General features: G+C 36.5%; 1 protein-coding gene across 1 annotated transcript in view; it reads left to right on the top strand.

The window, feature by feature from the left end:
- The first annotated feature begins 11159 nt into the window (after positions 1-11159).
- LOC116604772 (polyamine-transporting ATPase 13A3) overlaps positions 11160-22891 on the top strand; it is a 33878-nt gene continuing 22146 nt past the window's right edge. Inside the window, exons 1-15 of the mRNA XM_032367635.2 lie at positions 11160-11489; positions 12505-12537; positions 12877-13011; positions 13156-13220; positions 14704-14758; positions 14925-14966; positions 15100-15170; positions 15286-15363; positions 15581-15650; positions 19869-20003; positions 20477-20543; positions 20890-21021; positions 21586-21780; positions 22321-22431; positions 22748-22794. Of these exons, the coding sequence (XP_032223526.1) occupies positions 11436-11489; positions 12505-12537; positions 12877-13011; positions 13156-13220; positions 14704-14758; positions 14925-14966; positions 15100-15170; positions 15286-15363; positions 15581-15650; positions 19869-20003; positions 20477-20543; positions 20890-21021; positions 21586-21780; positions 22321-22431; positions 22748-22794 (1290 nt within the window). The 5' untranslated portion in view covers positions 11160-11435. The remainder of the gene's footprint in view (positions 11490-12504; positions 12538-12876; positions 13012-13155; positions 13221-14703; positions 14759-14924; positions 14967-15099; positions 15171-15285; positions 15364-15580; positions 15651-19868; positions 20004-20476; positions 20544-20889; positions 21022-21585; positions 21781-22320; positions 22432-22747; positions 22795-22891) is intronic.

The following is a 22891-nucleotide window of genomic DNA, read 5'->3' as shown; positions in this document are numbered from 1 at the left end:
CTCTTCTTTAGATTTGAAATCTTTTGCCAAATAATTGTAGTACTTTCATGCATGTAATAGTTTTTTTGCAGGAATACAGTCATCCCTCACAAGAGACTGATTATTGCTATTGGCTTTGAACCATTGAAATTGTTGCAACCGATCTACTTGAAGCTCTAGTCAGATGACAAAATTCCTGCGGAAATAGACACTTTTCCTTTCGAATAAAACTTTTAAATTCTTTGCTAATAAAGTTGTAATTACAAACAGGTTTCATATGATAACCTTCCTTCCGCTAAACATTTACCAAACATCGACCATTTTCTGCTTTACATTTACAAAAATGTGTAATTCATCACAATTATAAGAGTACAATCTTTTTTTATAAGCACGTCTAATTTTAAGTTGAGGCTGGGCCTTTCTTTTTTTTTTGTTAGGACATTTTTAAGGCTTAAATATGTTCTTAAATATTGTATAAGAATATAATACTCAATGAATTATTAGGAAGCGAATTCACTAATAATCAATAGCAATAATAAGGTTGTTATGTTCTTAAATATTGTATAAGAATATAATACTCAATGAATTATTAGGAAGCGAATTCACTAATAATCAATAGCAATAATAAGGTTGTTACTATGAACACAATTCGATTCTGAATTTTAAAAACGCATCAGGACTAAAAAAGAAAAAAAATCATTAAAGAACATTAGGGCCATGCGGTCATGCCCCGGGAAGCCAAACTTTACCACAGTATGTAACTGATTTTGCAGCACAAATAACAGACAATTATATGCTGTGCCGGAAGATCAATGTATTTAATATTTTAGTTATGAGTCATATGAATAGAGCAAGACATTCTGATAACCGTTATGATCAGTAACAGGAACACATGAAACATTAATATATAGATTTAGGCATTGCCTAAACGCGGAGCTCCAAACGAACAAACCTTTGCTTATTAATAATTCAACACATTTTAAATATTATTATTATATTTCTGTTTTTGACGACGTCAACGATTTCACAGATCACGCGACCAACTTGTTATACCTCCTTCCCCCCACCATTGAAATCTACATGACACATAACAAGTTTAGTTGTCATGCGATGTTTCTTTAATGAAATATAATTTTTTAACTTTCATGACGTCACAATCACGTGACCATATTGGTGCACCAAGATTGGTTGTTATATGATATTTCATGAAATTTGCTTTTAGTGACGGCATTGATGACGTCACAAATCACGTGACAGTATTTTCGTATTCCCCTTGACACAAACATGACACCTGCCAAGTTTGGTTGTGAAACAATGTTTCTTTCAAGAGATATGAACGTTTTTACTTTTAATCAGGTTTTTTGCTTTAGGTGAGTTCATCGATAACGTCACAAATCACGTGACCATATTGTTGCATCCCCCTTGACACCTACATGACACCTACCAAGTTTGGTTGTCATACGATGCTTTTAAGGGACGGACGGACGGACGGACGGACGGACATCGCGTCAAGAAAACTCGAGTCGATGGGTTACCAATATTTGTTACCATATTTGTTTTGCATACCACTTTTTGGTATGGGCTCCGCTCACGCGGGAGCTCCGCTATCATTAAATAGGATTAAAAAACAGTTTAACAATAGATTATAATCTGCTAAAGCTGAGGTCGTAGCAATTTCCAAACCAATCCAACCGCTTCTTCATATGCAACATCTACTTAGTTTTAAAAAAATGGCCCCTTTAGACAATGTTATTAGATAGGTCCGCTTATGCGGGGGGGGGGGGGGGGGGGGGGAATTAGACAAAATACCACAAAAGAAAAGCTTTTCCTAAGGAAAACATTTGTGGACAGGTTTAACACATTGAGCAACTTAAATTCCGCCCTTGATGGTTGAGGTTATAATGCAAACAATTGCACTAAGATTTATTAGAGATTGGATGTGCAAAATTATGTACCTAGTTAAGTGGCAGTAATACATTTGAAACGTTTACAGAACCAACAAGTTAAGAGCGGACGAATTCTTCCTCATTTTTCAAGGATAAAGGATCCTTGTTATTACCAGCTGCTTTGTATTGGGGTAAGTTAGTAAGGGGTTGAGTTTTAGACAAGACTTTCCCAAGAAGAAACTGTAATTTTTAAACATCCCGAAAGATAATGAGTGTGTGAAGACGACAAAAAAAAAAAAAAAAAAAAACAGGCGCGTACACAGGCGGCCAAAAAGTGGGTCATTTCTTACTAAGGAATTTTCAAAATACTGTGCTTTTTCCATACGACATCCATGACTGCACACCGCCCCCAGCCAATACTTTGTACTCGTCTGAAAAGGATTTATAATTTCTCAAAGCACAATGCTAGTAGAAAAGATTGGGTAATTCTTGGTGTTACACAGAGCTTTGTTTTTGGTGCTCAAGGCCTTTGTATTCTATTTCATTGTCACTACCAGATATTTGTAATGTTTTTAGTAATGTGTAAGTACCCAAAATTTGATTAATGTGATACAAAAAACACGCACTTGAATACAAGCACTGAAACAAGACAAATAATAAGCCCCCACTTATTTAGTGTTGCCACGTTAATCAAACAGCGGTTCTTGGCTGGCTGGTTTTAAATAATTAAAAGCAGTTGATGTGCTACAAAAAAATATTGCTTGGTATTGCTCTTTTGGTCTTGCTCTTTTGGCATTGTTTGGTATTGCTCTTTCGAAATGTTGCTTTGTTAAAATGCATGCATCTAATTGTTTGCTCATTTAGAATATTATTAGCTTGTCATCATTAAAAGCGAACACTGTGAACAGTTTTTTTTTGTTTTTGCTCGACTGTCCTTACAACTGTTGCTCATTGCTTTTTATTGCTTTATCTATACAGAATATTTATGCGAACAATAATATCTATATATATTGATATTATACAGAGTCGTGCGTCATGTATCAGCTAGCGTGGGTAGGTAATGACGGCATCATTGCTTGAGGGACGGAAATTAAAGAATGTGATTAAGAATCATATGTTTTTCAGCAACAAAGGGCTCAACGTCTTCCCAGCCAGCAAAAAAAGGGGGGGCTGCGGAACAGATATTTTACGGAACAGATCCGTTTTGTGCCTTTCTAATGCTTACCATTAGAATTCATGTTCCTGATGGTTTTCTATTATGGATTTGCATGGTCATGCGGCAGTCATTTCACCAAGCGTGTGATATTTATTCTTAACTCCAGGCCCGTTCCAGGTTTATGATTAGTGGAAGGGCAAAGGAAATTAATAAAATTCCATTGATTCCAAAAGCCTATAGTCATTGTCAAAGAAGTGGAAAAATCACTGCAGAAAGATATTTTGCGCAAGTAACAAAAATAGTAAACTTCACTTTAGAACGTAAAATTATAGTGTCTAGAAAAAGAATCTACTGACTGAACCATATTACTAAATCAGCAAACTTTCTCAATTATCATAACAAGCCTTGGATAACATAAACATACTGTAACCTTCTTAATCAACATTTTCAAAGTTTTCTTTCAACGTTTTGGTTCTATTTATTGTTTTCTTGTCATAATTCTAAGTTGAGGGTTTTTATTGAGTAGCCTTCAAGTGACACGTGAATTTGGGAATTCTAATATCTCTTTTTTTAATCCAAAAATATTATTCGCTTATAGGAAGTTTGATATTGGCAGAAAAGGCCAAATACCTAGGAAGGATTTCAAACATACTGTTCTACTAGAATATCTTTTTCAAGGTTCTGTTAGTAGCCAAGGTAGGTTGTAGGAGGAGGTCATCTTGGGCTCTAAGCGAAACGGCTCTAGTTAAGCTGTCGAAACCAAGATTTCGTGATACGAAATAAAATATAAATATGACAAAGTATATCTTTCCTAAGAAACAATAAAAACTTGATACAAGATATATTCCTCTGTCTGAAACAATTACGTTAAACATAATCAGAAAGAGGTCTAGACGTGCTAAAGAACCACACCTACCTGTTGTCGAACTCTGGGAATGGACGGAACTTGCGAATCCAAGCAAAAGCGCAATCACCGAAATGCGCCGATGGATCAGCATCTTGAAGACCGTCTATGTCGAGCCCACACTTGCGAATGGGAAAAATATGCTTTCGAGGCAGTGATTTCCCAAATGATTTCGTCATTAGACATGCATGAGCACAATTGCAGACAATACGTACTTGACGTTTATTGTTTTTCGTGGGAGCCCCTATTATATTGTAATTTATTCTCCGTCACCTTCCACAATTTCGTAGAACTTTGGTTTTTTTTTCATGTTGTTTGTTATCGTATCCTAGGCAACATAACAAATGCGAAACTGTTTTTTTATATCAACGCCCAATATCTATACTATTTTTAAGTTTTTACGTCTGTCAGGCAAACGTTTTGCCAGTGAAGTTATGCTAGCTAAGCCAAATTAATAAGCTCATGGAGACGATGTCCGCCAGACAGTCCTGTCTGACGGACAGGACGACGAAAATCCAACGAAGATCCAACATGTCCATCCGACAAAAAAATCGTATGACAACCAAACTTGGTAGGTTTCATGCATGTATCATGGGGGATGCAAAAATAAAAACAAAACGTTATCAATGACTTCACATAAGGCAAAAATTCATCAAAATAAAAATATGCATATTTCATGAAAGATCCATCGTACAACATCGTAGATGTCAAAAGTGGAGGAATAAATGCTTTCCAACGTAACATCATGAACATCATGCAGTTGGAAAGCGTTTTCATTACGGTTCTGAGCATGTGTTATCACATTCTGTGATCTTTTGTTTTAATAATAACAACTATTGTTTTTTATTTGTAAAATTACGCAACTACGTGTACTAAATGCACTACATATCGTATAGAGTGGTTTTCAAAATCCCGTGCAACAAAATGTAATTTTTAAAGTGTAATAGTTAAGCCCGGACAAAAAAAGAACAAATACATTACAGTGTCTTAGTACTAAATAAACTAAATAGTATTTCACGGGTTTTTGAAAAGGTTTTCTAAACACGAGAGATGATAATTTTCTTATCTCGCCAGTTGGACACCGAGTACCACTTTGTAACCAAACTTCTGAGGCTCAGATTCACGCATTCGATCGAGAAATACGTTCCTGGGTATTTTCCTACAGGGTTTTATCCCGGTTTTTTCGTATCGGGCGCATGATTATGAAGTTGTATTTTTCTAGGATTCAATTTCTATTGTGTAAATATGTATATAGAGCGCTCCAAACGACAAAATCTTTGCTTATTTTCGCTTAGGATTTTAAGAAATATTAAATATTATTTTGACGACGTCAACGATTTCACAGATCACGCGACCAACTTGTTATACCCCCTTCCCCCACTATTGAAATCTACATGACACATAACAAGTTTAGTTGTCATACAATGTTTGGGCGTCAGAGAGTATTTTTACTTTTAAAGACGTCATCAATGACGCCACGTGACCATCTCATCGCACCCCACTTGAAACATACATGAAACCTACCAAGTTTGGCTGTCGTACGATGTTTCTTTCATGAAATATAAATAGTTTTTTATTTTGATGATGTCAGCATATTTGTGCAATTACGTGACCATTTTGGGCTTCCCCTTGACACCTTATCAATCAATCAATCAAGTTTATTTCGGGACGGACGGACATCGCGTCAAGAAAACTCGAGTCGATGGGTTACCAATATTTGTTACCATATTTGTTTTGTATACCACTTTTTCTTAGGTATGGGGCTCCGCTCACGCGGGAGCTCCGCTATCATTAAATAGGATTAAAAAAAAAACAGTTTAACAATAGATTATAATCTGCTAAAGCTGAGGTCGGAGCAATTTCCAAACCAATCCAACCGCTTCTTCATATGCAACATCTTCTTAGTTTTAAAAAATGGCCCCTTTAGACAATGTTATTAGATAGGTCCGCTTATGCGGGGGGGGGGGGGGGGGGGGGGGAATTAGACAAAATACCACAAAAGAAAAGCTTTTCCTAAGGAAAACATTTGTGGACAGGTTTAACACATTGAGCAACTTTAATTCCGCCCTTAATGGTTGAGGTTATAATGCAAACAATTGCACTAAGATTTATTAGAGATTTGATGTGAAAAATTATGTGCTTAGTTAAGTGGCAGTAATACATTTGAAACGTTTACAGAACCAACAAGTTAAGAGCGAACGAATTCTTCCTCATTTTTCAAGGATAAAGGATCCTTGTTATTACCAGCTGCTTTGTATTGGGGTAAGTTAGTAAGGGGTTGAGTTTTAGACAAGACTTTCCCAAGAAGAAACTGTAATTTTTAAACATCCCGAAAGATAATGAGTGTGTGAAGACGACGAAAAAAAAAAAAAAAACAGGCGCGTACACAGGCGGCCAAAAAGTGGGTCATTTCTTACTAAGGAATTTTCAAAATACTGTGCTTTTTCCATACGACACCCATGACTGCACACCGCCCCCAGCCAATACTTTGTACTCGTCTGAAAAAGATTTATAATTTCTCAAAGCACAATGCTAGTAGAAAAGATTGGGTAATTCTTGGTGTTACACAGAGCTTTGTTTTTGGTGCTCAAGGCCTTTGTACTCTATTTCATTGTCACTACCAGATATTTGTAATGTTTTTAGTAATGTGTAAGTACCCAAAATTTGATTAATGTGATACAAAAAACACGCACTTGAATACAAGCACTGAAACAAGACAAATTATAAGCCCCCACTTATTTAGTGTTGCCACGTTAATCAAACAGCGCTTCTTGGCTGGCTGGTTTTAAATAATTAAAAGCAGTTGATGTGCTACAAAAAAATATTGCTTGGTATTGCTCTTTTGGTATTGCTCTTTTGGCATTGCTTGGTATTGCTCTTTTGGTGTTGCTCTTTTGGCATTGCTTGGTATTTTTTTTTTGGCATTGCTCTTATGGCATTGCTTGGTATTGCTCTTCCGAAATGTTGCTTTGTTAAAATGCATGCATCTAATTGTTTGCTCATTTAGAATATTATTAGCTTGTCATCATTGAAAGCGAACACTGTGAACAGTTTTTTTTGTTTTTGCTCGACTGTCCTTACAACTGTTGCTCATTGCTTTTTATTGCTTTATCCATACAAAATATTTATGCGAACAATAATATCTATATATATTGATATTATACCGAGTCGTGCGTCATGTATCAGCTAGCATGGGTCGGTAATGACGGCATCATTGCTTGAGGGACGGAAATAAAAGAATGTGATTAAGAACCATATGTTTTTCAGCAACAAAGGGCTCAACGTCTTCCCAGCCAGCAAAAAAGGGGGGGCTGCGGAACAGATATTTTACGGAACAGATCCGTTTTGTGCCTTTCTAATGCTTACCATTAGAATACATGTTCCTGTTGGTTTTCTATTATGGATTTGCATGGTCATGCGGCAGTCATTTCACCAAGCGTGTGATATTTATTCTTAGCTCCAGGCCCGTTCCAGGTTTATGATTAGTGGAAGGGCAAAGGAAATTCATAAAATTCTATTGATTCCAAAAGCCTATAGTCATTGTCAAAGAAGTGGAAAAATCACTGCAGAAAGATATTTTGCGCAAGTAACAAAAATAGTAAACTTCACTTTAGAACGTTAAATTATAGTGTCTAGCAAAAGAATCTACTGACTGAACCATATTACTAAATCAGCAAACTTTCTCAATTATCATAACAAGCCTTGGATAACATAAACATACTGTAACCTTCTTAATAAACATTTTTAAAGTTTTCTTTCAACGTTTTGGTTCTATTTATTGTTTTCTTGTCATAATTCTAAGCTGAGGGTTTTTATTGAGTAGCCTTCAAGTGACACGTGAATTTGGGAATTCTAATATCTCTTTTTTTAATCCAAAAATATTATTCGCTTATAGGAAGTTTGATATTGGCAGAAAAGGCCAAATGCCTAGGAAGGATTTCAAACATACTGTTCTACTAGAATATCTTTTTCAAGGTTCTGTTAGTAGCCAAGGTAGGTTGTAGGAGGAGGCCATCTTGGGCTCTAAGCGAAACGGTTTATTCTAGTTAAGCTGTCGAAACCAAGATTTCGTGATACGAAATAAAATATAAATATGACAAAGTATATCTTTCCTAAGAAACAATAAAAACTTGATACAAGATATATTCCTCTGTCTGAAACAATTACGTTAAACATAATCAGAAAGAGGTCTAGATGTGCTAAAGAACCACACCTACCTGTTGTCGAACTCTGGGAATGGACGGAACTTGCGAATCCAAGCAAAAGCGCAATCACCGAAATGCGCCGGAGGATCAGCATCTTGAAGACCGTCTATGTCGAGCCCACACTTGCAAATGGGAAAAATATGCTTTCGAGGCAGTGATTTCCCAAATGATTTCGTCATTAGACATGCACGAGCACAATTGCAGACAATACGTACTTGACGTTTATTGTTTTTCGTGGGAGCCCCTATTATATTGTAATTTATTCTCCGTCACCTTCCACAATTTCGTAGAACTTTGGGTTTTTTTTCATGTTGTTTGTTATCGTATCCTAGGCAACATAACAAATGCGAAACTGTTTTTTTATATCAAAGCCCACTATCTATACTATATTTAAGTGTTACGTCTGTCAGGCAAACGTTTTGCCAGTGAAGTTATGCTAGCTAAGCCAAATTAATAAGCTCATGGAGACGATGTCCGTCAGACAGTCCGGCCCCCAAAAAATATAAGATCCAACATGTCCATCCGACAAAAAAATCGTATGACAACCAAACTTGGTAGGTTTCATGCATGTATCATGGGGGATGCAAAAATAAAAAACAAAACGTTATCAATGACTTCACATAAGGCAAAAATTCATCAAAATAAAAATATGCATATTTCATGAAAGAACCATCGTACAACGTCGTAGATGTCAAAAGTGGAGGAATAAATGCTTTCCAACGTAACATCATGAACATCATGCAGTTGGAAAGCGTTTTCATTACGGTTCTGAGCATGTGTTATCACTTTCTGTGATCTTTTGTTTTAATAATAACAACTATTGTTTTTTATTTGTAACATTACGCAACTACGTGCACTGAATGCACTACATATCGTATAAAGTGGTTTTCAAAATCCCGTGAAACAAAATGTAATTTTTAAAGTGTAATAGTTAAGCCAGGACAAAAAAAGAACAAATACATTACAGTGTCTTAGTACTAAATAAACTAAATAGTATTTCACGGGTTTTTGAAAAGGTTTTCTAAACACGAGAGATGATAATTTTCTTATCTCGCCAGTTGGACACCGAGTACCACTTTGTAACCAAACTTCTGAGGCTCAGATTCACGCATTCGATCGAGAAATACGTTCCTGGGTATTTTCCTACAGGGTTTTATCCCGGTTTTTTCGTATCGGGCGCATGATTATGAAGTTGTATTTTTCTAGGGTTCAATTTCTATTGTGTAAATATTTATATAGAGCGCTCCAAACGACCAAAATCTTTGCTTATTTTCGCTTAGGATTTTAAGAAATATTAAATATTATTTTGACGACGTCAACGATTTCACAGATCACACGACCAAGTTGTTATACCCCCTTCCCCCACCATTGAAATCTACATGACACATAACAAGTTTAGTTGTCATACAATGTTTGGGCGTCAGAGAGTATTTTTACTTTTAGTGACGTCATCAATGACGCCACGTGACCATCTCATCGCACCCCACTTGAAACATACATGAAACCCACCAAGTTTGGCTGTCGTACGATGTTTCTTTCATGAAATATAAATAGTTTTTTATTTTGATGATGTCAGCATATTTGTGCAATTACGTGACCATTTTGGGCATCCCCTTGACACCTTATCAATCAATCAATCAAGTTTATTTCACCAAATAATAGTATAATGATAATAATGCAAAAAATAGTGATGATGAAGAGTCTACTAAAAGCACAATGCTTTTGAGGTGTAGACCCCTGTCGCAGACTAAGTAGCGTCTCTACTGAAATATATATGAATGTTCTTGATTGACTAAGGAATCCTTATTATTAAATTTACATGTGGCTGATTTGATGATTTTATGACATATACCAAGATTCGATGTCATATCGTTCATGGGATATGGATATTTTTGTTCTGAATGAAATCGGAAAACTTTGCTTTATTGTTAGGGTCATCAACTACGTCACAAATCAAGCGACCATATTTTTTCATCTCTCCCTTGACACAAACATGAAACCTGCCAAGTTTGGTTGTGAAACAATGTTTCTTCCAAGAGATATGAATGTTTTTGCTTTTAATCACGGTTTTTTTTTTGCTTTAAGTGACGTCATCGATGACCGCAAGCAACACGTGACTATATTCTTGCACCCCCTTGACACTTTCATGGCACCTACAGAGTTTGATTGCCATACGATGTTTCCTTCGTGAAATAAAAATATTTTTAGATGACGTTAAGCATATTTTGGCTTCATCGATGACGTCACAAGCCACGTGACTACAGTTTTGCACTTCCCTTGACACATACATGACACCTAGCCGCTGTTTTCTTGTGTTGTCTTGCAAATGGAGATGCCTGCGGAGGAAGCTACATGACACCTGCTGAGTGTGGTTGTCATACGGACGGACGGACATCGCGTCACGAAAACTCGAGTCGATGGGTTACCAATATTTGCTACCATATTTTTCTTGTATACCACTTTTTCTCGAATATCGAATAAAGCCGCATCAAGAGACCATGATGGTCTCATGGTCCCTTGGCCGCATATAACTTTTATCATTTTTAAATTGAAAAAAAGGTTTGTACACACAGCCAATAACGACGAACTGGCATGAAATTTTATTTCTACGTAAACTTTTTTCACATTTTGGTACTCAGGTACGAATTTTAGAATTTTTTTTCGCAATTTGGTTCTCAGATTCACAATTTGGAACTTTTTTACGTTGTTCACTGAATAAACTTCTATACGAAAAAAACCGGGGTCGGCTGCAAGCTCTCCCTCAACCCCTCGCGCGCGCACCTCGTCTTTGTCTCTCAGGCCTCCCAACCCTTTGGGCTTGCCATGCTTCGCATGTTGAGATGGAGGCGGCTTGAGACTTGCGGCTAAATACAGGAATGGCTCCGGATTGTGATTGGCTAAGAGAATTAAAGGACATCTTCGGCAGTCGAAGAGTACCGGAGTCGAATCGGAACCCGAACCCAAAGAGGTAACTAGGTACAAGGTACAGACCACAGGTACCCCGTATGGAACGTCAGAGCCTGAACATTCTTGACCCAGTTGCATCCTGGGAAAATTCAATATGGCGGATGAACGTCGAATCACAAGGACTTAATGTGAAACTCAAGTTGCGGACTGGTTTTCTTACGTAGACGGGATTTAACGAGCTCACAAGACATTTTACCTCCTCCACGACTAAAAGCACCCATGTTTGAAGAGTGTCCTAACCCGGTGTTTTAGGGGTAGATCATGTACCCGGCTACGTGCTGTTGTTGCAATCTTCTAACATCTGTGGCGCAATCCTAAATCATTCTTCGTCTGTGAGAATGCCGAATGAGCATAAAGGCATAATTATTACGGATGACGATGGCGAGCAATTGGTAAGAGCTGACTATTTTCAGCTTAAAATATAAAGACCAGGGATATTCATCGTAGTTTACAATAGTTCGAATATTGAAACACAAGAAAGGGTAATGTAAGACAAAATGCTCTTATGTGTAATACAATAGGGACAAACAACATTATGGCAAGAAAAATGAATCCCAATTAAACATTTTAACTAACTAATTATATTATAATCTAATTTAAACAGATTCTCCTAGTCACCACTACATTGGTTGTCCGTACATTAAGATCAGTCACGCCCAGTAGTCGACCATGATATCAATGCTATCAAAAAAATATCTTCTTAACTTCTAAGTCATCTACTGCAAAATAATGTCAAGTCGCACTAGTTGTTATTGAGAAACAGGTCTTTGTTCAAGAGGAGGCTATCTGTTCCTGCTTGATCATACTTATTTTAGACTACAGTCTTTTTTATAAGAACCTCTAATTTTCAATTGAGGCTGGGGCGTTTTTATTTTTGGAGCATTTTAAGGCTAAAAATGTTCTTAACAATGTTCTTGAATTTTAGTGTATATAAATATATAATACCCAATAAATTATTAGGAAAAGAATAAAACAAATCAATAGCAATAATATACAGCCTAAGGTTGTTGATATGATAACAATTTGATTCTGCCTTTTAGAACACATCAGGACTAAAATAGCAATAATTTTTCTGCTATAACATAGGCCTCTGCATGTTCTTAGCATTTTGTTTAAAACTGGTGAAATCTCAGGCTGGGCTGGACAAAAAAAGTGTATTGTGCATGTTGTTATTGCTATTATTGCCATAATTACAGTTCAAGTATTATTCATAGACATTGGAATTTAAGTGACTTATTTAACGAAATCAAACTAATCAAATTGTGTTTGATACCAGACATTTTGATACTTGGCATGTTTTGATTTTTGTGCATAGCCAATATCTTGCCTTTTGGCAAGTTAATTAGAGGACTCTTTTGCACTATATGACAACCTGTGTTGCTAACTTTTTATGTTCTTATTTTTAAGGTTTGTTATGGGTATTCTACAAACACCTTCAAGGTGAGGACACATTTAGACGTTGAAATTTATCAAAAAGATGATTTAAAAAGAATGCGGTGGACATCTATTTCAGTGCCACCTATTTCAAAATCATGTTTGCATTTAGAGAATCCATGTGTTGTACTGTACTGACAGAAATTAATACAACCGAAGTTTCCCGAACTTCGCTGAATACTTGGCGCTAACATCCGGAAACATCCGTAACGAACCGTAACCTATGCTGAACCCTGCTTGCTCTATTTTGAGCCCCTTAAGTGTGTTTCCAAATACTGTCAAACTTGAGCCCTGAATAAATAAGTACAATAAATGATAAAAAGCTTGTTTGTTATTTTGTTGCAGTTGCTTTTGTTTTACATGCTGGTTCTATGTTCTGGTGGGTTCTTAATTCTCATCTGCTACTGGAAGCCAGAGTGGAAGTTAAAGCTTATCTGCACACAATGCCACTGTTGTAGAGCTGACTATGTCTTGCTCAAGGTATTTGTAGTACACTTTTTTTTCTAAAATACAGTATTTTTCCTTGTATTTTTTTTAAATCATGATGGACATTACAAATATCTTTTTTTAATTTTGGATATGATGATGTAACGGCACAGGTTGATCAATTTGTTTCCTTGGCAGTCATCTTACAATTTCTGGAGTGTAGAAGATGTTGTTCACGAGAAGATACCAAAAAATGGCACAAGGTAAGCCAATATTCTTATCTATGTACAGTAGCTCCCTTGACTATCTATATATTAAATAGAAATAACTATTTGCTAATGTTATTTATTGATGATTTTCTATTTTTTGCTTATCAATACAACACAACGATACAATAATTTATTTTCCGTCGATGATGTGAGGTCAACCAGTCTCCCAAGCTCGGGGAGCTCATGGTACAAACACCTGACCACTAATCACCAAATTAGCTTGCTACTGTCGGTTACTGAATCTTAACTAAAGTTACTTTCTCAAAACAATAAATAGTTAGAATAGTTAGAATAAGAAGTTTGAATAAGTTATTAATTTGCCCAATTCAAGGTTCTCCCTGTAGAAAATAATTTAGATTAATTTTAACAGAATATCAAGCATTATCAATGGACATTAAACATCTTATACCATACCAGAACATGTTACTACTATAGTAATTATACATGTATGTGGTGCTTCCATTTTGATATCTTTATTGAAAGCTGTTAAACATGATTTTTGAATTTTCCTAAGGCTCTGTTTTTCTGAGTTACTCGTTCTGTGTCAATTTAATTAATTTTCAAACTTTGAAAAAATGTTCTTCATTGCCCTGCACACAGTAAGCTAGTAATTTTGACATATACATTTTCAAAACTTTTCCCTGTAAAAATCATATAAATTGTTTTGGTATATTATTTTTGTCAAAGGCTGATCAAAGTTGTGAATAAGTGAATTCTCTCTTAAATGCCTACTGAAAGTCTGCTAGACTTGGGCAATAAATTTAATCTACAGTAGTAACAATAGTCTTTCTAGTAATACCACATGATGGACTTGTCAAAAGTCTCCGTACAACTAGTTTTTTCATCACTTTTGTTGTTGTATCCAAAGCCACCAAATCTTTAATCTTTAATTGTGGTAATTGCTTTATATAGTAATGGGTACTAATAGCGCAATAGATGGTGAGGGGTGTGTCAGTCTTATTTACATGCAATGAGCATGCAGAGTCCGCCTCAATGGCTTCTGCTGGAAGGGAATTCCACTTTGGGATGGTTCTGATGAAGAAGGAATGCTGAAAAACATTTATTGACCTCCCAGTTGTGTGAAAGCAGAGCATGGCCCCCTTGTCTTTGCATTTCTCTTAGTTAGCTCCTCTGGGAGGGGTATTTGGACTAACCGCTTTTCAGCCTTAGAGAATCTTCAGTCAAAAAGACCACACTAAGAGCATTGTAGCTTTTCTGAATCCATTGTTTTAGCTTTTCTGAATCCATAACTTTTTTATGTTAATTGATTTTGGGAAAGTGTATTGGTATCAGTTTTTACTCAGATCAATTAAGAAGGGTTTTCAGATTGGTTTGTTTTGATTTGTCTGTTTATTTTCAGATAATTATTACCAATTTTTCCAATCGTCCTAAATAGTATTTAACTTCAGAACATCTGTAGCTGAGAATGCACTTCTCCCCGTACAAAGCCTCAAATATCTTTTAAAACTTTTTTTAGTATGGCCTATGAAAGTAATGACTGTATCATTGATGTTACAAGTAACGAAAAACAGGTGGGTACAGTGAAAGGAATGATTTATGCATCACCACAGGAAAATGAAAACAACAAATCTGATTTTTGCAATTTTACACAAAGTATATTTTTTTCTTTTCAGTGCTACTGTATTTACAGTATTACTCAATTCTGCTTTATTCAGCTGACAGTTTTTATCTTCACAGAATCTTTTGAGTAATCAAAATGGAAGACAACCATATTCTGTTGTAAGTAAACTCACCTGCACTGGAAATTACCTGTTTTGCCCTTCTTACCCTAGCAATGGATTTAAAAATTAAAATTAAAAATCCTGTATCTATCCCTGTCTCTCTAATGATAATTGTTTTCTCAATTCATCAGATGGTTTATTTTATTTACCGCCACTTGAAATATGTATGGAACTTTAGCAATGGCAAGTTTGAAATTCTGAGGTACTGTATGGAATACAATGACATTTTTGCTGATGGGATCTGGTTTTTATTTTGTGTTTATGCTTTATTAGTTTAGTATGCCAAAAGTTTCTTTGACTTTCTTTTTGTGCTGTAGAGGCCTTGATGAAAATACAACAGTCAGTGGCATATTTGAACACGCCCCTGGGCTGCAATCAGAGGAGGCAATTAACAGGTATCTGAACTTATGCACTGTGATTGCATGGTGTAAAATAAGAAGATGATTTAAGCTATGATGTTAATGTTGGTGATAACAACAATAAAAATGCTGTGGGGAACAACAAATGATAGCTATGGCATTCAGATCATGATGCTGACAAATGTACAACTGCATACATATTGTTTGAATCAAACAATGAATGATTACACTGACATCTCTCCTATGCTTGAAGATTGTCCATTTATGGATCAAATATTATTGATGTCAAGGTCAAGTCTTACGGGAGGCTATTTCTTGAGGAGGTACAGTAAAATGGTATTATTGCTATTAGAGTAACAGCACTTTTGGTGGCTACTTAACTGTAAGATTTAAGAAAAGTTGGAAATCGGCCCAAAAAACAAATTTTTGTTACTTTGCCTGAATAAAGTATATTATATGACCAATCGATTAGCCCAATAACTTTTTATGTTTTTTTTTTTTTCCTGAGAGACCATTTTTCATAAACACCACATTTTTGACGTTTAAAATCGAAAAAAAAACAGCATTAACCTATTTATGTACTTTACATACAAAAGCAGCAAGATTTGGAAGGATTGGACAAAATTTATTATGATGAATAAAAAAAAACATATAGCCTATTATTCTGCAAATCTATAAAGCATGTGAACTATGCGTAGATGGAAAGCGTTTTGTGAAAACCTACCTATATTTCCTGAAAAATACAATACCTTATTACGCTTAATTTTCGCGTCACTTTAATATCGTGATTTTAAACGATTCACGAAAATTAAGTGACATGAAAATTAAATGTCGCGAAAATTAGGATGCGCGAAAATTAAGTGATTACATAAAAAGCCTTTGGGGGAATATTGGCCGTTAAATAAGCTTTATGAAAACACCTTGTCTATTTAGTCATCTAATGTACTTATTTATAGATTTTTATGAAACTAAATTTAGCCCACGCTTCTTTTTGTTACAAATTGTCTAAGTTTTGATGATTACAGCACATTTTAATTCCTCTTGTTTTGCTTGATTATATTATCCCAAAATAGGGAAATCGCGAAAATAAAGTGATCTAGTTTTTACGAAAATAGGAAATCGGGTAGTTTCTCGTTGTAACAGAGCACAAAGATGGCGTCAATCACCTCTAGCTGAAGCAACAACTTGGTGTTCTCAGACAAATTCTGAAAGCACCACACGAATCACTACTCTCGCCGTTTGTCGCCAGATTGCACCAACATGGAGTCTTGTTTTGTCAGCTTTGTCGGTCCTGACAAATCGACAAACGCGTTTTAAGGCACATAACCATTGCACAGAGGACTGACAAATCAACACTGACAAATTTTGTCGACCTGTCGACTATCAAATCGACAAACGCGTTTCACGGCACATAACCACCGCACAGAGCACTGTCAAATCAACGCTGACAAATTTTGTCGGCCTGTCGACTGACATATCGACAAACGCGTTTCACGGCACATAACCACTGCACAGAGCACTGACAAATCAACACTGACAAATTTTGTCGACTTGTCGACTGACAAATCGACAAACGCGTTTCACGGCACATAAGCACTGCACAGAGGATTGACAAATGTTGCAAGAGAATAATCCAGCTTAGCATAATTTTGTCCTGACACAAGAGAGAAATGAATCATTAGCATGTATTTCCAAAAAATAATGTTCAGCATATGACGAGATTGCATTTGAAGCACAATTACATTTTTAATCAAATGCATTACTTGGATAACGACAATTATGTACGTACTACAAAGATTCAAGATTCTCCAACCACACGCTGAATACTTTTGCAACAAGCAGGTGTTGTGTTGAAGGTGCAATCACACGCTTGCTGGCCGCTCCTCTGACGCGAAATTAGCGCAAACACATTCCAATTCCATCTTGATAACATGTCAGGGCAACCTAGAATTGCATTTGTTTAACATTCAAAAGGTTTTCCTAAATCTGGAGGATTATTACGATTTCTGCAGGCAAATGTGTTCTCACGATAGCATTTCTAGTTACACCCGCGGTGGACAAACATACCAAACAATTTGTCCCGCCGATGGTTAATTTGCTCGTTTCATTAGAGATAAAATGGAAAAAATAATACATAGACATGTTGATACAAGAAACCTTTTAATACACGAATCGAAACTATAAAACACCAACTTTAGCTATGAATGTCAATCATTCTGCACAAATAAAATATAGATTGGCCTATCTCTTAAAATTCAATTAAAGCCAATTTACAGGTTAAAATATTTGTTTTGCGACCACCAGTTTTAAAAGTCAATGTTCTTGGCACATTTCTGTCCGTCAATGAAAAGTTTGGGTCAAAATTTGTTAAGTAATTTAATTTTAAAATATAAAATAGAGCTGGACTGAAATCAATCCTCCAAGCTATTCAAATAGTACTAGTTGGGCTTAAAAGTAATGACTGATGTACATGTGCCGATTTCCCGAGCAAATTTTTCATATGCGTTCATTCCGTTGCGGCTGACCCGACTCAACAGATTTTTGGTGTCGGACCCGTTTTTATACTTTACAACTCAGACACGGGCCCTAATCACAGATTTTGTAAGTACTATGTATGGGAAACCGGCTTACAAATATAGGAACATTTACATCGGTCTACAAAAAAAAAAATAATAAATAAAGGAAATAAGATTGGAAATGTCATAAAGTAATGCAGAAAAAGCTTCGATAATTTCCAACGTTTTGGTCGCGGTGCAATTTTTATTGTAACTGTACATTTCTCGACTTGGCGATAAGGTTGAAACAGTTTCAGTAGACGATGCCATATAAAACAAGGATATTGCATGAAAGGAAGTATGCTTGGTCAAATCTGACGAGTAATTTTCGTTTATTGAGAAGTACACTTCAGATGACGTCACATAACACAATGTTTCGCATTTGAAATCCTGCGTTAAGTGATGTACTGTTATAGGAACGAACTTACATAAACACGGTGAAAAACGCGCAAGTGAAAATCTTTTTCCCCCCATGGTTTGCCCATTCATTTTTTGGAGAATAAGTCTAACATGTTACTAAATTTGAGGTTCTTACTTGCGGGTTTTTACAGTATTCCATGGCGCCTATGTGACAACACTAAAGCTTACCCCACTAGTTTTTTTTTACTTTCTAATTCTGCTTGTTTGTTCAGCAAAACACCGAATACATTCCCCTCCTTGTTATGTTGTCTAATCTTGGCATCTATCTCTGCTTCTGATCTGACGGCCAATGGGAACCCTTGAAGACGCTGATTTCTCAAAATTTAAAACACTAGCGCTTACGAATGGCGAAGCCCCTACTGAGGGACCTACTGAAGATCTTTCAAGGGGGTAGGATAGGAAAATTCAAAACAAGTGCCATCTGGTTGAACCAGTTTTGAGGAGGGGGTTGGCAGGAAATACTTTTTTGTCTTTTTTTATTAGCTACTTAGTTTTAAAAATTGCTAAATTATACGAGGACCACATCAAACAATCCGAAATGTCCTATAAATTCGTGTAATTCAATCAGATTTTACACAGCGCCCTAGCAAAAAAAAAAAAAAAAAGAGACCGGTAACCTCCCCATCTGTCATCCAAATTGTTTACTCGTAGAGGGAAAGTGTTTTGAAAAATACGAAACTGTTTGCAAAACGCGTTGCCACTGTCGATTTGTCAGTCGACAGGTCGACAAAATTTGTCAGTGTCGATTTGTCAGTCCACAGGTCGACAAAATTTGTCAGCGTTGATTTGTCAGTGCTCTGTGCAATGGTTATGTGCCTTAAAACGCGTTTGTCGGTTTGTCAGGACCGACAAAGCTGACAAAACAAGACTCCATGTTGGTGCAATCTGGCGGCAAACGGCGAGAGTAGTGATTCGTGTGGTGCTTTCAGAATTTGTCTGAGAACACCAAGTTGGTGCTTTAGCTAGAGGTGAATGGTGCTCTGTTACAACGAGAAACTACCCGAAAATCGAATCCACGGTTTATCCTTTGCTTCTCTTGTCCATAGATCATACTTTTCATGTTTTGATGTGGAATTTGTTTTCGCTTGCTCTTTTCTTACTTTATTTCACCGATTGGCTTTTAAAACAGCATGCTTTCTTTTTCCGGGACAGAAAAATCTAGTTTTATTCGCACACAATTGACCCGTCAGTATTGCCTTATGAGTTGATAACTTGTTGACAACCATACACTTGCCTTCGACATTAAGATATTGTTTTAATTGTTTTATATTTAATGATGTCGATTTGCCAGTGACATCTAGTATAAAAGCATTTCAAAATATCTCGTGGCAGTGTTGATTTTCTAAGAAAGTTATATAACGCTCTTATTCTATGGATTTTAGAGCACTCACACTCACACTCGCAGATTTAGTGTGTGCCCTAAATCCCATAGAACACTCGCGTCCATAATCTAACACTTAGTTAGTAGTGTATTATATGCCATATGCAACAAAACCCATAGCTGTTTGTAAATAGGGGGAGGAGGGTGTTACCACCTTTATATAATATTGCACATTGTTATTCCAGGCTTTGGACCCCTTCTACATATTTCAAGTGGCCAGTGTCTGCCTTTGGCTGAATGATAATTACTACTACTATGCAGTCGCTATCTCGATTATTTCCATTGGATCGATTTGCATCAGTGTTCATCAAACAAAGAAGGTGAGATGCTTTTGTGTTTCACTGTACTTGTGTTATAGCCTGCTCCACACGCATCTCAAGTGTTTTTTGTACTTTTTTCAGTAATTTTTTTTATGAATTGGGCTTCCTGTAGTACTATTCATTGAATAAAGGGGCTAAGGATAGAGCGGAAGCCGGTAGAGGCAGGGGGGCAAAAGGCCCCTCCTTTCCTCTCTCCCAGGCCCACACTTTCTTGATCACACCACAGGAAGCCCAAAATCAATAAAAGGCTTTTTTTCCCAATAAAGACCCAAAACACTTGAGACGCCTGCGAAGGAGGCAACTTGTGTTATACCTTTCTTCTCCTCTTCCCCTATGTTCGATTTACTGTGTACTTTTGTTCTAGGATATCTATCTTGAGCAAAGATTTTTTATGTACCCAACTTACCGCATTATTTTTATTATAAATTAAGTTGCCAAAGCAAAACAATTAGAGTGAGCTCTTTTATTTCCAGCATTTAATGTCCTTACGAAACATGGTAGCTCAAACAGACATTGTTACTATATTGAGAAACAATGGGGGTAAGTAAGAAGGGAGAACAATGGGGGTATGTATATTGAGCTTGTATTTCTTAATACTTTGGTAAGTCAGAACTTAAAGCATTGGCATGGTGGGGATGTAATGAACAGTATGAAGAACAGCAGGTGAATGCATGCAGTGATTGTTGGGCCGTTTTTCGGCCAAATAAACCATACAATTTTATTTTTAAGGTGATCACTTTGAGATTTCTTCAAATATTCCTCTTCCGATATTGATTGTAAACAATAACAAACGTGTACCTGAGTCTATGTACCTCAGAAGGGCTCTTGAATCTTAAGTGCGGTAGGTGTACACAACGAAGTATTAAACTTTGTGCTCATTATTTAGTCACTGAAGAAATCCAGTCAACAGACCTCGTCCCTGGTGACGTCATAGTGATCCCTGCCCAGGGAGCCACAATGCACTGCGACGCTGCTCTTATCAGTGGCAATTGTATTGTCAATGAAAGCATGCTCACAGGTAAAGAAGAAGGTTAAGGCAAGAACCTATGTGACTCAATCAGGTTTCTGGAGAAGGTTTATTGAGCTTCCATTTGTACGCTTTCACGCAATACTGAGTTACTCAGCTAGGCTAATTCAAGTCAGTAATTACATTAGATACTTTTCATCGCATTTCGTTAATTGTGTTAATAGTAAAGGAATGGTCGGTTGATATTCTTTGAATCTGTGTTCCTCGTCAATTGACGAAAAGTGATCCATACCTTTTTCTGTGCAAAGAGGCCAAAAAACATCCAAGTTCCAGTTAAATTAGCTGGTATCATAAAAAAGATATGATTTTATAGCGGTTCATGCTGTCACCTTTGTTGTCTCGAACCAAATTTTTTTATTTAATAATATTTTACTGATTAATATTGTGTTAGTAAATAGTACGAAAGTAAGGGAAATGTCTCAGCATTATATTGCAACATTCCTGTAAGAACATAAAACATGTGCTCTTATTCCACACGCTCCAGGTTCTACACCATTTTTCTTGAAAAGGCTTTATGCCAGAAAATACTGTACAATGCTTTACTTGCTGCCACAGGTGAAAGCGTTCCTGTTACCAAGACTCCTCTACCGAGCCATACTTCATCCAAGAACCCCGATGAATCACACGAGTTTAAGGACGAGATCTACAGCCTTGTAGGGCACAAGAGACATACTCTATTCAACGGCACCAAAGTCATCCAGACCAGATATTACGGCCATGCTAAAGTGCTGGCAGTGGTGATATGCACAGGTATACATTGCACCAATGATCATGTACAGGGTATCTACCGTTAAACACCGAGCGCATTGCTACAATATTTCTTGTTGATCGTGGACGACTTGCTACACTAGACGTGGGTACTTAGATAAATAACCCTTATGTAGCTATGTAAAAGTACTGTATCCAAAAAAAAGTGTATTCCTAAGAGATTTTTTTTTCGTACTCAAGGCTTTAATGCGATTTTTGCCATTTTGATAACTTTCGCCAATATTTTCAAAATAAAAAGCAGCCTTTTCACCTTGGTCAATCAAGTTTTGAATTTTTTTAGCTATGTGATTGGTCGACGCGTAGCAGTAAAATAGCTTGGTAGAAAGCCATCAAAGTGTGAGCCAAAGAAAACAGTTCAAGGACTTTGACTGACGCAAGCCAAAATGTATCTTGTCGCTGAGAACTTATGAGGATGAGTTCGCAGAGTACTCAGAATCGCTGTAAGCCGTTTTCAAACAGAAAAGAATTTAACCTGAGAATTTAACCTCAAGTATTCAATATTTGTTTTTGTGTTCTTGCTAGGATTTTCGACCACTAAAGGCGGCCTGATTCGCTCGATTCTTAACCCCCGCCCTGTTGGCTTCAAGTTCTTCAGGGACTCGATGCGGTTCATTGGTTTCCTAGGTATTTTAGGTAAGGGGTTAATGATACGACCAAAGGCAATACTACTACAACATTGGCATTGAAAGTAAACAGCAGCAGAAAGCAGCACTTGTACAACAACAACAACAACAACAGCTTCAACAACAACATCAGAGTTAAAAGCAACATCGACAACATCTTCAACAGTAAAAATGACAACAGAACAAACCTACTGTAGCAGCAGCAACAAAAGTAGAGGCAAAAAACGTTTGGGAACATCAATAACAACATTGACCAGTATTGCTATTTAGTTGAGTGTAAGATAAACGTAATTGTTATAACTGTTTGATTCGTGTCTCTCTTCCAGCTTGCACGGGCTTCTCTTACAGTGTCTATGTATTTATCAAACAAGGGGTAAGATTAGAGCTTAGGATAAAGTACAAATTGCAAATTTGAGCATCGTATTGATAACGAAGTGATTTTCAGAGAGATGCTAGGCGATTGTGATTGT

The sequence above is a fragment of the Nematostella vectensis genome, chromosome 3, assembly GCF_932526225.1.
Source record: "Nematostella vectensis chromosome 3, jaNemVect1.1, whole genome shotgun sequence".
NCBI classification, from domain to species: domain Eukaryota; kingdom Metazoa; phylum Cnidaria; class Anthozoa; order Actiniaria; family Edwardsiidae; genus Nematostella; species Nematostella vectensis.
The sequence above is the reverse complement of the archived record's forward strand: the minus strand, read 5'-3'. Positions and strand labels throughout refer to the sequence as shown.